Genomic DNA, 13,773 nt, shown 5'->3' with positions numbered 1-13,773 from the left:
CATAGAATTTTACGCCATAATGAAGAATTATCCCGGCTGCTATGACATGGTTGACACTTTCCTATGTTGTGGGGGAGTTTTTCAAAGCATACGAAAACTGCCATTCTATTTTCCACTTTCGTTTCCACATGTTCAAGCAAGCTAGAAGTCCTTCCCACGTTTCGAGATGCATCTTCTATCCCAGGGGAGTTTGTTCCTTTTTCTCCCACTTTTTAATTTTATGTTTTGCATACCATGCAATGAGAGCATTGCATGAAATGATTGTGGGTTAGGGGGTATATTGCATAAGAAAAAGCATTTGATTTTTAAATTAGGACACTTAGCTATTTAAATTGTTTTCCAATGAAGTATGGGATGATCCGAAGAGAACCCAAATGTTTACTTGAGCCAACACATGTTATAGTGTATTTGTGGCTTCCCATTTCCTAGTGAAAAGTCATGAGGTATGAAAGGTAATCTGGTAGCTTATATGGCATAATATGTTTTGCAGCCTAAACTTGAAATCTATCCAGGAAAGCCTAGGTAGTCATTGCACTTAGATTAATACCTTAACCAATAAAGGTTGAAGCTAAGCTCCTTGCTTAAGCATGTAGGATATAAGTAAAAAAGAAAAAAAAAGTGAGAATACATGTAAAAAAGAGAGAGAGAAATTACCGTAAAGTAAAAGAATTTTGGAGCTATCAAAGTATGAAGATCAAAAGATCAAAATTCTGAAGAAATACGAAAAGTTGAAGATACCAAAAATCAAACAGAGAAGGTGGTGAATTCAAACAAATCACTGATGAAATATACAACAAAGTGAAGAATTCAAAGAGCTTCATTGTGGTATCAAAGTTGTAATTTCTGGAATTTATGTATGCTTGGTTGTTTAGCCAAAAATACCTTGAGGTCAAGAAAGATTTATGAGGATTGATTTGGAGGGTTGCAGAAATGAGTGTCATATAAGCTAAGGGGTGAAGGTTTATAGGGATTGTTAGTATTTAGGAATGGGTAGTTCTTAGGAATTATAGACACAAATACATGCATTAATGGCTAGGTTTGAAATGGATTGTTTTGTATTTTGATGGTGAAATTAAAAATCAATTTGCTTGAGGGCAAGCAAAGAATAAGTGTAGGGTATTTTGATATGTGCATATCTATACACATAATTATACAGCATATCTTAATATTTTAATTATTTTTATGTCCTTATTAGAACAAAAGATACTTAATTTGCTGTGAATTATGTTGTAGGGACCAAAAGATATGCTTGGAGTAAAAAGGAAGTTAGATGGTGGAAGTTGGAAGTTTGAACTAAAGCTCTAAAATGAAGAAAATATACCCCAACACGTTGTGGTGAATTCCCCACAATGTGGCAACTTGAAGAATCCCGATCAACTTCGAAGACTTGTAGAACACGGGATAAACATGATTACTACGTCGTGGTGGACTTACCACGACGTGGTGCTCCGATTTCGGGAAAAGTATAAATAGATCACCATAACCCCCGAATTGGAACTTTTTGCTCTAGAGAATTCGACACTTTTGAAGGATAAACATTGGTTATAAGGCTTGGAAGCAAGAATTTCATTCACAAACCTTGGAAGAAGGAGCATTAAGGCAACTAAACTTTACACTTCGATTTTTATTAGATTTTGCTATGTTAAATACTATGAATTTCATTTTTGTGATTTTGTTTGCTGAAATCATGAGCTAAATACTCATGACTTTCGTATAGCCTAGGATGATTTGACTATTTGTGGTTGATTTCATGGATTGGATTTAGATATTTGGTTATTTGTTGATTTATCTTATTAAAGAACCTCAAGTACTTTTGATAACTATTTTCTCTACTTATTGTTGAATTTGATTAAGTTAGTATGACCATCTTTCTTAGTTAAATTTGAATCTTATGATCTTGTGATTTGCAAAGTTGTAGGACTAGAGTTTTGAATAAAACCTAGGGTTAAGTAGAAAAGTGGGTAAAATGGTATAGGAGCCAATATATGATGATAAATCATGTATTAAATTGAATCAATAAACTAAATTGGTCAATCAATTATAAGTCTAATCAATTCGAACTGAACACTAGTGAACTTGTAAGTTTGTCCGCCTGATCACCGAATAAATAAGCTAGTTTCCTAAAGGATTGAATTAGTGAATACTAATTTGGTCATCTTAGGAATCGGTAACTAAAGAAACTAAGTCCATTGCACTTCCATAAATCAACCATAATAAAAAAAAATTAATCCAAAGCCAAATGAAAGTCTCTTACTCACCTTGGTTAATTCATACTTGTTAATTTGCTTTAGTTTAGTGTTATCTTAATTAAGTGAATTTTAGTTAGTTGATAATTTAAGTATCTAGTCTTGCAAAACTAGGAAAACAAAACTTTTTCTTATTTAATTAGTAATTAGTTAATAGTAGAATAAAATTAATTTAAACACCGTTCCTTGAGTTCGACACTTGTTCTTACCATATCTATACTATTGCACGATTAGGTACACTGCCTAGTGTGTTTAATATTCTAGTGAAGGAAATAGCTTTTATAAATTTAAAACTTGAATAAAAATATAAAAACATTAAATACACATCAACTACCCAAACTTGTTCGCCGTAGTAGACTTCGGGGATGAAGTCTAGTTCAAGTGGGATAGAATTGTAACACCCCGACTCCAAGGTATAAGTTTTAAAGCATTTTGTACATGTTTATGGACCTACTCGACAAGTTGGTTGCCCCAACTCATCGTGTAGAGGCGAGTTAGCCCACGTGTATTATTGGACCTACTCGACAAGTCGGAGGACCCGGACTCGACGAGTAGGAGCTAGAACATGAAACCCTAATTTTTTTTGGGTTTGCACCCTATTTAAAGGACCTTGAGTCCTTACCTCCAGTCCCTTACCACCTCTTGATGGCCAGAAGAAACCCTAATCAGTCTAGATCTTGTTCTTGAGTATTTGTGAGGATTAAAGAGTGTTTTTGGTGAATTTTGTGAATAAGGTTTGAGGTATAAGGAGCTTGGGGCAAAGAGAAGCTTGTGGATCTAACTCTACTTCATCTTGGCATCATTCTGAAGGTATCAAGTTGTTACCTTGACTTATCTTTAGCTAGATCTTTTCATGCTTAGGTTTAGGGCCATTTATAGCATATATGTGAGCCATTGCAGGTATAAGCCATGATCTAAAGTTGCAACTTCAGATCTGGACTCCTCCGGGTCTCAAACTCATAAAGCTATCAAATTTATCTCGTATGAACCCGTTACCATGCCCTAAACCTCATTCTAGACTTGGTTTTAGTGTTCTAAGCCTTTAAGACCTTGCATGCACGTAAAGTTTGCAACTTCACGTGGAATCCATGCCTTAGGAAGCTAGATCTACAATATGGAGCTTTGGGGTGGCTTAAAAACGTGTGGATAAGAAATGGACTGCATGAACTCGGCGAGTCGCATAGCCGAATCGACGAGTCAGATGAAGATTACCTATGTTTGATTATGCATGAACTCGGCGAGTCGCATAGCCGAATCGACGAGTCAAATGAAGATTACCTATGTTTGATTATGCATGAACTCGGTGAGTCAGTAAGAGGACTCGACAAGTCAGTTAGGGTTTTCCCCGACATCTGGACACGCAAGGACTCGACGAGTTGGTTGGAAACTCGGCGAGTCAATTAGGTTTTTGGTGATTTTTGAGTTCTTAAGGAACTCGACGAGTTGCTAGGTGTACTCGACGAGCCGGGTGAACATGGACTGTTGACTTTGACCATTGACTTTGACTGTAACCAAGGGTTGACCAGTTTGACTTCTGGGGGTATTTTGGTAATTTGGAAATTTATGGAAGTGAACCATTAGTGGATGTAGGTGTTGGACTTGGAGCTGCATTTGGTGGAGTTTGACTTTATCACTTCGAGCTACTTGTGAGGTGAGTTCTCCTCACTATATCAACAGGGTCTATGGCACCAATGTCTGCCCTTTCGGATTAGTATCCAAGTTTATTGCGTGATATCATTTATTATTTGTATACTGGTTATAGGATGGTTGCTATGTTAGTGATCTGTTAGATCGGTATCCCGGTTATAGGATTGTGCTATGTTAGTGATCGGTTAGATCGGTATCCTGGTTACAATATGGTTGCTATGTTAGTGATCGGTTAGATCGGTATCCTGGTTATAGGATGGTTGCCATGTTAGTGATATGTTAGATATGTATGACTATCTATACATGCTAGCTAACGTATGATGTTTATGTGCACATGTTTGTTGGTTTGAGGGATTGAGTTGAGGTAGGTCCTGCTTTGTGCCGTAGGCCAAGATACCCAGGGTGGACCGGATAGACTATAGACCCGGTTAGGGCATACTAGTCAGGCCGAAGGCCCGAAGAGCGGTCCGGATAGGCTGAAGGCCCTGTGAGACGCTCCAGACGTGTCTTAGGCTCGGAGAGCGGTCCAGATAGACTGATAGCCTTTGAGGCGGTCCAGTCAGACTGATGGCTCATTATGCATGTTGTATTTGTTTATATGATATGGTTATATCTGTATGGCATTGGTATTTTAGGGGTAACTCACTAAGCTTTCGAGCTTACATTTACTGATTATTGTTTCAGGTACTTTTGACGATATCAGGATGGCGAAGGCGTGATCGTACACCTCCTCATGTTTACATGTTTTGATTATGGGATACTCTGACATTATACTATTTTGAAAGCAAGTTTTGTAATAATCATTGGTTTGAAATGTTTTAAAAAGTTTAAATTTGGTATGATTTTTATGGATGTTACACTAAAAATCCCAGATTTTGCACGATGTGACATTTCCAAAACATGCATTTCATTTAATCTCATACCATGTCATGGCAAAGGGTTTTCTCTAAAAACCTAATTTTTTGATTCCTTATGTCTTGGTCAACCTTCTTCGGTAAGCCAAGACCTAAATTTTTCTCCAAAAACCATCTAGAAATCCAAGACCTAAAATTTTCAACTACAAGAACCTAATTCTTGGCAAGCGACATATTAGCACCCACTGGTAAGCCAAGATAAGAAAAAGGAAAGGAAGCCAACTCACATTTTAAGACACTAGCAAGTCTTTCAATCTCCAATGTGCTAACACCCATTCCATAAACCTTACTCTTGTGCAAATTTACTTTTAAACCCGAGGCTAGGAAGAAGCAACAAAGTAATAGATTAAGGTTCACAAAATTTAACTCTCACCATTCGCTAAGAAAAGTAACATCATGAACGTATATAAGATGAGATATGATCGGACCATTATGAGGAAGAGATAAACCTTGAAAGTAATGAAATTCACAAGTTGTTTACATAAAAATGTGAAGCCCCTTCGTAGCTAATATAAAAATAAAAGGATAAAATGGGTATCCTTGTCTAACTCCCATCTTGATATGAAACTCCTTCGTAATGGAAACATTGATCAACACGGATGCTCTACTAGAGGAGAGACAACCTCTAATCCACCGTTTCCATTTCCAACTGAATACCATTTGCTCCATAATGGAATCCCTAAAAGTAATTGTCCATAAAAATGATATTTAATAAAAAGTAATTTATAATTTAGCTTTTATTTTAAATAGCAAAAATAAAAGTTTAAAATTATACTAAGTTACCTTAAATGGTTGTTACTTAAAATAATCATTATTATAGAAATATTAAAAAAATATCATATTAATTGTTTTTAAATTAATTAGTCATTAGTTGATAATATTATACGGAAAAATATAAAATTATTAATCTACTATAATAAATGAAGATAATTTTGTCACATGTCAATCTCTAATTAGTTTTGACACTTGTCATTTTATGATATTTTTTAAATAAATAATATTTACATGTCAATTTATAGATTTTTACAATTTTTAAAATTAAAAAGACACATAATCGTATACTTATATATATATATATATATATATATATATATATATATATATATATATATATATATATATATATATCAAGGTTGTAAAAATCGTTCGACGTTAGCTAGTCGGTGGACTAGGGTCAAGGGATTAATCGGCTAGGCGGAGATTAATTGGGGACCATTAATTACTAATTTGTTAGATTTTAAAAAATTAAATATGACTAATATCATATAAAAGTTCATAAATACCACTAATATCATAACAAAATAGGTTAATATGATAAATACAACACTAATCATACCTCAAATAGTTTCTATTGAGATATAACTTCTTCAAAGTGTTAAAATTTGATCGGGTTCTACTATTTCAGTCATTTTCTATGAATAGATTAATCACTAGGCGCTCTCCAATCGGTCAAGTAGCGCCTAGGGATTAATCGGGACCTAATCACAATTTTTACAACACTTATATATATATATATATATATATATATATATATATATATATATATATATATATATATATATATATATATATATATATATTAGTTTATAACCCGTGGGAACTACGGTTACAAAATTAATTAAAATTTAATTGTAAAAATTCAAAATTGTTAATCAATTATTTTAAATAAATTATTAATTAAGAGACATTTTTATTAGTTATGTAAAATTATATTCGTTGATTCAAATAAATATGTGAAATTAATTTTTAATTTATATCGGATAACTTTTATTTGTGAATTAATGTAAACAATAATATAAAATCTAAAATGGAAAATGAAAAATAAATAGATTGACAAGTAACATCACAATAATTAGGAGGTCTAATAAATTTGAAATGAATAATTAATTGATTGACAAGTGGCATCAAATTAATTAGGATGTCTAATATGGTGACACATGGCAAAACAACTACTCTTTTATTAGTGTATAAATATATATATATATATATATATATATATATATATATATATATATATATATGTGTGTGTGTGTGTGTGTGTGTGTGTGTGTGTGTGTGAAGTATCAAATGTAATAAATCTACTATAATAAATGAAGATAATTTTGTCACATGTCAATCTCTAATGAGTTTCGACACTTGTCATTTTATGATATTTTTTAAATAAATAATATTCGCATGTCAATTTATGAGTTTTTTCAATTTTTAAAATTAAAAAGACACATAATCTTATACTTATATATATGTAAAGTATCAAATGTAATAAATATTATAATAAATTGTAATTAATATGTTTCTTCATTCTTTATTTCTAAATTTTATTTTAAAAAATACTTATTATTTACATTTTAATATTTTATTTTCTTTAATTAACCCGTGTAATTCACATGTTTTACGCCTAGTTTTATTCATATATAACTGTAGATGTTAAGACGTGGCTCCAAAAGATGTCTATGTTATCGCTTTTTTATCCACAAAGGAATCTTTAAAAAATAGTTTTTATTTTAGTATTTTTTTTTTCTTTTTGGTTTTGGTCTCTTCTTTTGTCACGTGTAAAAGTTTGTCCCATAGTGTCGGCAACCCAACTTAACACTAAACAAAATGTTAAAATAAAAAGTAAATTATACTAATCCTTTTTTGTGTAGGTCTCAAAAGATATACTAATTTAAAAAGAAAATAACTTGGATTGTCCTTTAAATTTTTTAAACTTGCAAGATTCATCCCTTGTTGGTTTAAATTTACACACTTCATCATTTACCAGATATAAAATGACTATGCTATCATTACTATTTAATTTATTTATAATTCATTATATATATATATATATATATATATATATATATATATATATATATATATATATATAAAGAAGGAGTTATAGCCTATATATCTATCTCTCCATTTTCCTCTCAAATCAATTTGACGACATAAAGCATCCTCATCACCACCTATGAGACCACCATCACTAGTGACCACCACTTCATCCAATTAAGCAAATGTATATTCTTCCTTTCTAACTACCTACACTATTTCTCCTTTCTCTTATAACTAGGGATGAGCGTTTGGACCAAATACTTGAAGCGGAACCGAACCAAAACGAATTAAGACCGAATAAGCTATCTTGTTAGGTTTGCACATATGTATTTTAGGCTTATTCGGTTCTCGGGTATTTCGGTCCGGGTTACCCGAATGACTGCTTAATTGGTTCAAAAGGAATTGGATCGAAATAGGACCGAATAAGATTCTAGGTTCGATTCTAGGGTATGTATTTTAGTCTTATTCATAATTTAGTTTGGATGTTTAGTGTTTAATGTTTAACTTATATATTTATATATGAATTTATGGGTATTTAATATTTAGTGATTAATATATTGCTTTCATACCTGTATCTCAAGATTTAGATGCATATAATTTATAGTTACTTATAATGAATCGCGAATATTTTTTTTTATAAATGAATTGATATGAGTTAACATTTAACCGTACCATCATAACATGTTAAAAATATAAAATAAAAATATTATTTTAAACCTTGTGAAACCCAACAATATAAATAGTTTAATACATCTGAAAATATATCTTACTATGTGTAACTTCGCGCGTTACACAAGAATGCATTTAAATGGTTAGAATAATTATGAGAAAAAATAAAAATATGTTGAAGTTTACGTTTTTGGTCATGTTTTGAACATTAACAGAATTATCAAATAACATAAAAATTTATCAACTTATATTTTGATACTATCTAATATAGTCCATACCTTATAAACTTTACTTTTACTTTTATAATATCCAATATATATTATAAGTTTTTGTATAACATTAATATAATCTACTTTTCTTATGTCCGATAATATTTTTTTGGATAAAATAAGAAATAAGTTGTTTTTAATGAGCTATTAATAAACAATATTGAACTAGTAAACTTTGTATTACACTATTTATATTACACCAAAACATCTAAGGTTTCATATATGAACTTTCAAATATTAAACATTGAAATTAAGGGGGTGTTTGGCTTAGCTTTTGAGAAGCCAGAAGATCTTTTAGAAAAAGATAGAAGCCAAAAGATGTTTGGCAAAACAATTTTAAAACCTACTTTTGGATTTTTGATAGAAGGAAAATCAACTTTTGGAAAAGTTAGGAAAACCTGACTTTTTGCAACTTTTCCAAAAAGATCTTTTGGCTCTTAAAAAGCTAAGCCAAACACCCCCTAAGAATGAAGTCATACAAAATATATCATTATACATAATTTTCATCAAGAGTTTTAAAATAACTCGATTAGTAGATATGATATTTAATTTTAATTATATATTTTGCAAGGTGTACGTTTGACTTTATGTTGGTGCGCCGATAATCCTCTTCCTTAATTTGTACTTTAAAAATTAAGGTGAATTGGAATATAAAATAGATATTACTAAGCATTAATATAAATAATTAAAAAGGGTATGTAGATCTCCTGCCACCAGTTAAAGACAACATACCTCTCTAGTGGTATCGATTCCTATGTGAAATTAAAGTAGTCATTCTATGTACACCTTCTTTTCTAATTACATAAACAAATATGAGTAACCAAACATAAAAATATTATCTTTATGTAGGAAAAATATTTTAGTTAACTAACAAATTAAATAATATGAGTTTAAGAGTTATGAGTTTCAAAACATTAATATTTTTATTAATCAATCAATTAAGTAACACATGTTAAAATTTTTACAATCATTATTAAAAAACCATTTGAAATATTAGATTTTAAATGAATTTTGGTTGAAGTGTTTTGATCTCTATTATAATATATATATATATATATATATATATATATATATATATATATATATATATATATATATATATATATATATATATATATATAAAGAGAGAGAGAGAGAGAGAGAGAGAGAGAGAGACAGAGAGAGAAAGAGAGAGAGAGAGAGATGGAAAGTATAATATATGTATGAGTTTTAATTAATTATCTTTTTGAAATGGTACAATTACAAAACAAAAAAAGACATATTTAAAATATCTAATTAAATATTTTCCACATCACCCTATATAACATATGATCAATATATTAACGATTAAACCACAATATACAACGACTGTATCACAATAATCCAAAAATGAAGAAAATATAAAAACACATTAGTATAACAAACTTACAAATTAAAAGGTCTAATATAATAACATATCTCCAAAAGTGGTCATAAGACCTCAACCCAGCACAAAAACCTTTAAGTTTGTTCTCTTCTGAAATTTGTATATAATTTGTGTGCATGTCTTCCCAAATGATTGACCTTTTTATAGTAAATTTTTCACTAAATGCTAATTAAACATAATATAAATTATAAAACTTTTGAGTGTTAAATCATAATTAAGAAAACTTTTGAGTTGCATTAGTTAAAAAATGGGTTTCAAATGAATGTGGTTTGAGGAAATTAAAAAGGGGGTTTCAAATACATGAGATTCAAGAAAAAATAATAGCTTTATAAGTATGTATGTATGATGATTACATTTCCAATACCTTAAATAATTACAAAACAACCCCTAAGTTAAAAAGAAGTACATAAAATACAGTTTATTCGGTTCTTTTCTGTAATCAGTCTTTAATCATATTGTAAATGTTATTCGGTTTATTTGGGTATTAACTGAATCGGACCGATTAATACCCAAACTGAATTGGACACGTATTGTTTAATCGGTCCAGCTTTTGGTTCCTCAAATTATTCAGGTCCAGTCTGGTTCCGGCTCAAATAACATCCCTACTCAGAACATTGTCAGAACACTGGAGTACTACCCATCACTATAGACGAACCATAACCCTTCTCCCCCCCCTCTCTCTCTCTCTCTCCCCCTCCCCCTCTCTCTCTCTCCCTATCTCTCTTCCTTTTTTTCCGATATGAGTACTCCTTCTTCAAACCTTCATCTTCATCGTCTCAAATCGCAGCCACCTAGAGTTTATAACCATAGTAGTGTAAAAGGTTTACAAGCTTCTTTGTATCATTTTACTCCAAGACCATGCTCACAGGAAGTGCGAATTATGAATTTTTTAGACAAAATCATTGAACTCGTGTGTGGGTGCAACCTACGGACACGAATGTAGCTCCAAAATTCATAGCCCCCATAAGCTATGTTTTTGCTAGCATTACTTTTGTTACTAACACTATTTTGTAGATAACAAACTTGTTACAGAAAACCGCAGAGACGAACTAATTATAATTTTGAAGGTGGTTTTAATTTTGCCTAGATAAAAAAAATTTAACTATTATTTTTATTGTTTATATCTATCTGCTCTAATTGTTTCTCTATGACTTTTCTTTTGTCAGTTCAATTTATATTTCTTTTGAAGAACTATTTGCTCTAATTGGTTTACATGCATTCCATTGCTTTAAATAATACATGAGTATAAAAAATATACATAAAGGACCCTATACTATACAAATATAATAATTAACACCCCCTCAGTTTGAGCAGGATGTTCATGAATGTTTAAACTGTTCCGAAAATCAATGAACAACTGTGTAGGTAGTCCTTTAGTAAAGATAACAACAGACTGATGAGCAGATGGAACATGTAACACACGAACCTGACCAATGGCAACGCGTTCCCTAACAAAACGTAAATCTATTTGCACATGTTTGGTTCTTTGGTGCTAAACTGGGTTTGATGCTAAGTATATAGCACTCACATTGTCACAAAAAACAACAGTCGTACGAGAAAAAGAGCATGATAGTTCAAGAAGAAGATTATGCAGCCAAGCAGCTTCAACAACAACATTAGCTATACCCCATGTACTCAGCTTCGACACTAGCCGAGAAACGACGTGTTGACGTTTTGAAGACCATGACACAAGATTATCACCTAGGTAAACACAAAATCCAGATGTGGACCAGCGATTCGTAGGATAGCCAACCCAGTCAATATAAGACACCAAAAGATCAATATGGGACGGACGAATAAAGAGACCGTGATCAATGGTACCCTGTAGATAACACATAATGAGTTTAAGAGCAAGCATGTGAGGTTTACAAGGATCATGCATAAAAAGGCATATTTGCTGAACAGCATAGGCAATATCGGGACGAGTAAATGTCAGATATTAAAGAGCCCCTACTAAGCTATGATACAAGGTAGGATCAAAAAGCGGATTACCAAAGGAAGAAAGCTTTGGTTTGGTCTCCGTCGGCTTGATACAAGGATTGCAGGAGGTCATGTCAGCACGAGAAAGGATGCGGGAAGTTGCCTTAAGATTTGCATTACAAGCTCGATTTCGGTAATGGGGGATTCAACATCGGCAAAAGCATCTGCAAGATTTTTCAATGTATGGCAAAACTCGGTGATGGTGGAAGTGCCTTTCTTGGTGTTGCGAAATTGATCTTGAAGTTGAAGCATACGCGACATCTTATTATTTTAAAAAATTTTTGCAATTTTGTCCCACATGTCTTTAGCCTTACAATTGTCACTCGAAATTATTTGAAGTAGATGGGGATCACATGTTGAGTACATCCATGACTTCACCCGCGAATCAAGAGCTTCCCAATCTTCATCTTTTGCACCATTTGGCTTGGATTTGCCAGTAATATGGCCACTAACTTTGGCACCTTTACAAATATCAAGGAAAGTGCGACGCCATAGTTTGTATTTCGATCCATCAACTGACAACTTGAAGCTAAACTGATTGTAAACGTTAGTGACTGCATAGACAAGTTGATTGGCAGTCGGAATGGTGGAAGATGATCCAACGGGTATGGTACTCATAGATCCGGAAAACAAAGAAACAAATGAAATAAAAGAGAACGTAACAGTAATCAAGATACATACCTTAGGCAGGAGTATTATAGCGTGACAAGCAGGTAAACAATCTTGATGTTGAAGTCGTGAGAGGAACAGCGGAAGGAGAGCAAAACACGGGCTGATCTTATTTATCCAAGATGAAGATCTGGTAACAAGTGACAACAACAGGTTGATAGTAAGGCAACATGTGGTGCTCGACAGTAACAGCAGGAGACAAACGATCACGATGAGGCAATATCAAGAAGTCGCTGTGTAATGGATGGCAGTGACAGAAAAAAAAAATATTGCTTTGATGGCCGGCAAGAGGAACGATCGTGAGAATTAAAACCTAGCTTGATACCATGTTGATTAGTGAAAATACCCGTTAGGGTTTACATGTATTCCATTGCTTTAAATAATACAAGAGTATAAAAAATATACATAAATGACCCTATACTATACAAATATAATAATTAATATTCTATATAGGACGTTTTTGACAAAATTAGTTGGAAGCTTGAAAATGATAGTTGGAAGTTATAATTTTTATTTATGATATGAGTCTTTGGTAAAAATAACTGAAAATTTTTGAAATGTATAAAATTATATTAAAATGCAATTAAAAGAAATTATGTTAATCTTATTAAGGCAATTCTATAAATTGATTATAAACGTTCAATACGTTTTTTCTTAAACGCTACATTAAGTACCTTTTAGATTTATAAATTTTTATTTAAACTAAAAGTTAAAAGCTCACACTCAATTAGAGTTTTTTGTTTAAATCAAACTTTTTACTAAAAACTAGAAGCTAAAAGCTTCAAAAAAATCCGTTGTCAAACACATACATAATATTTCATTTCGATACGATACGGTCTTTTATATCTTTACAAATGTTGGAGTCTCTCACCTATATATCTTTTCTTTTTATGCTTTTATATAAGTTGGAGTTTCCTAAAATTTAGTTTTTTCTATTATAAGGCTATAGGGTCGGTGGCTTTTTACATACCCGGTTGTAAATAAAATATTAAAGTAAAGTTAAGAAAAAGAAAACAACCAACCGAAGCCACCTTCATGAACAAAAAGTAATCATTATATATATATATATATATATATATATATATATATATATATATATATATATATATATATATATATATATATATATATATATATATATATATATATATATATATATATAT

General features: G+C 31.5%; 1 protein-coding gene across 1 annotated transcript; it reads right to left on the bottom strand.

The window, feature by feature from the left end:
* Window positions 1-12,010: 12,010 nt before the first annotated feature.
* Window positions 12,011-12,559, bottom strand: LOC111910624 (uncharacterized). Its single transcript, XM_023906452.1, has 2 exons — window positions 12,320-12,559; window positions 12,011-12,202 (listed from the first exon to the last, which is right to left on the bottom strand). The coding sequence occupies exons 1-2, from the start codon at window positions 12,557-12,559 to the stop codon at window positions 12,011-12,013; spliced, it is 432 nt and encodes a 143-aa protein (XP_023762220.1).
* Between the last annotated feature and the right edge of the window lie 1,214 nt (window positions 12,560-13,773).

This window comes from Lactuca sativa, chromosome 1, assembly GCF_002870075.4.
Source record: "Lactuca sativa cultivar Salinas chromosome 1, Lsat_Salinas_v11, whole genome shotgun sequence".
NCBI classification, from domain to species: domain Eukaryota; kingdom Viridiplantae; phylum Streptophyta; class Magnoliopsida; order Asterales; family Asteraceae; genus Lactuca; species Lactuca sativa.
Note: the sequence above shows the minus strand (reverse complement) of the source record. Positions and strands in the feature narration are given on the sequence as shown.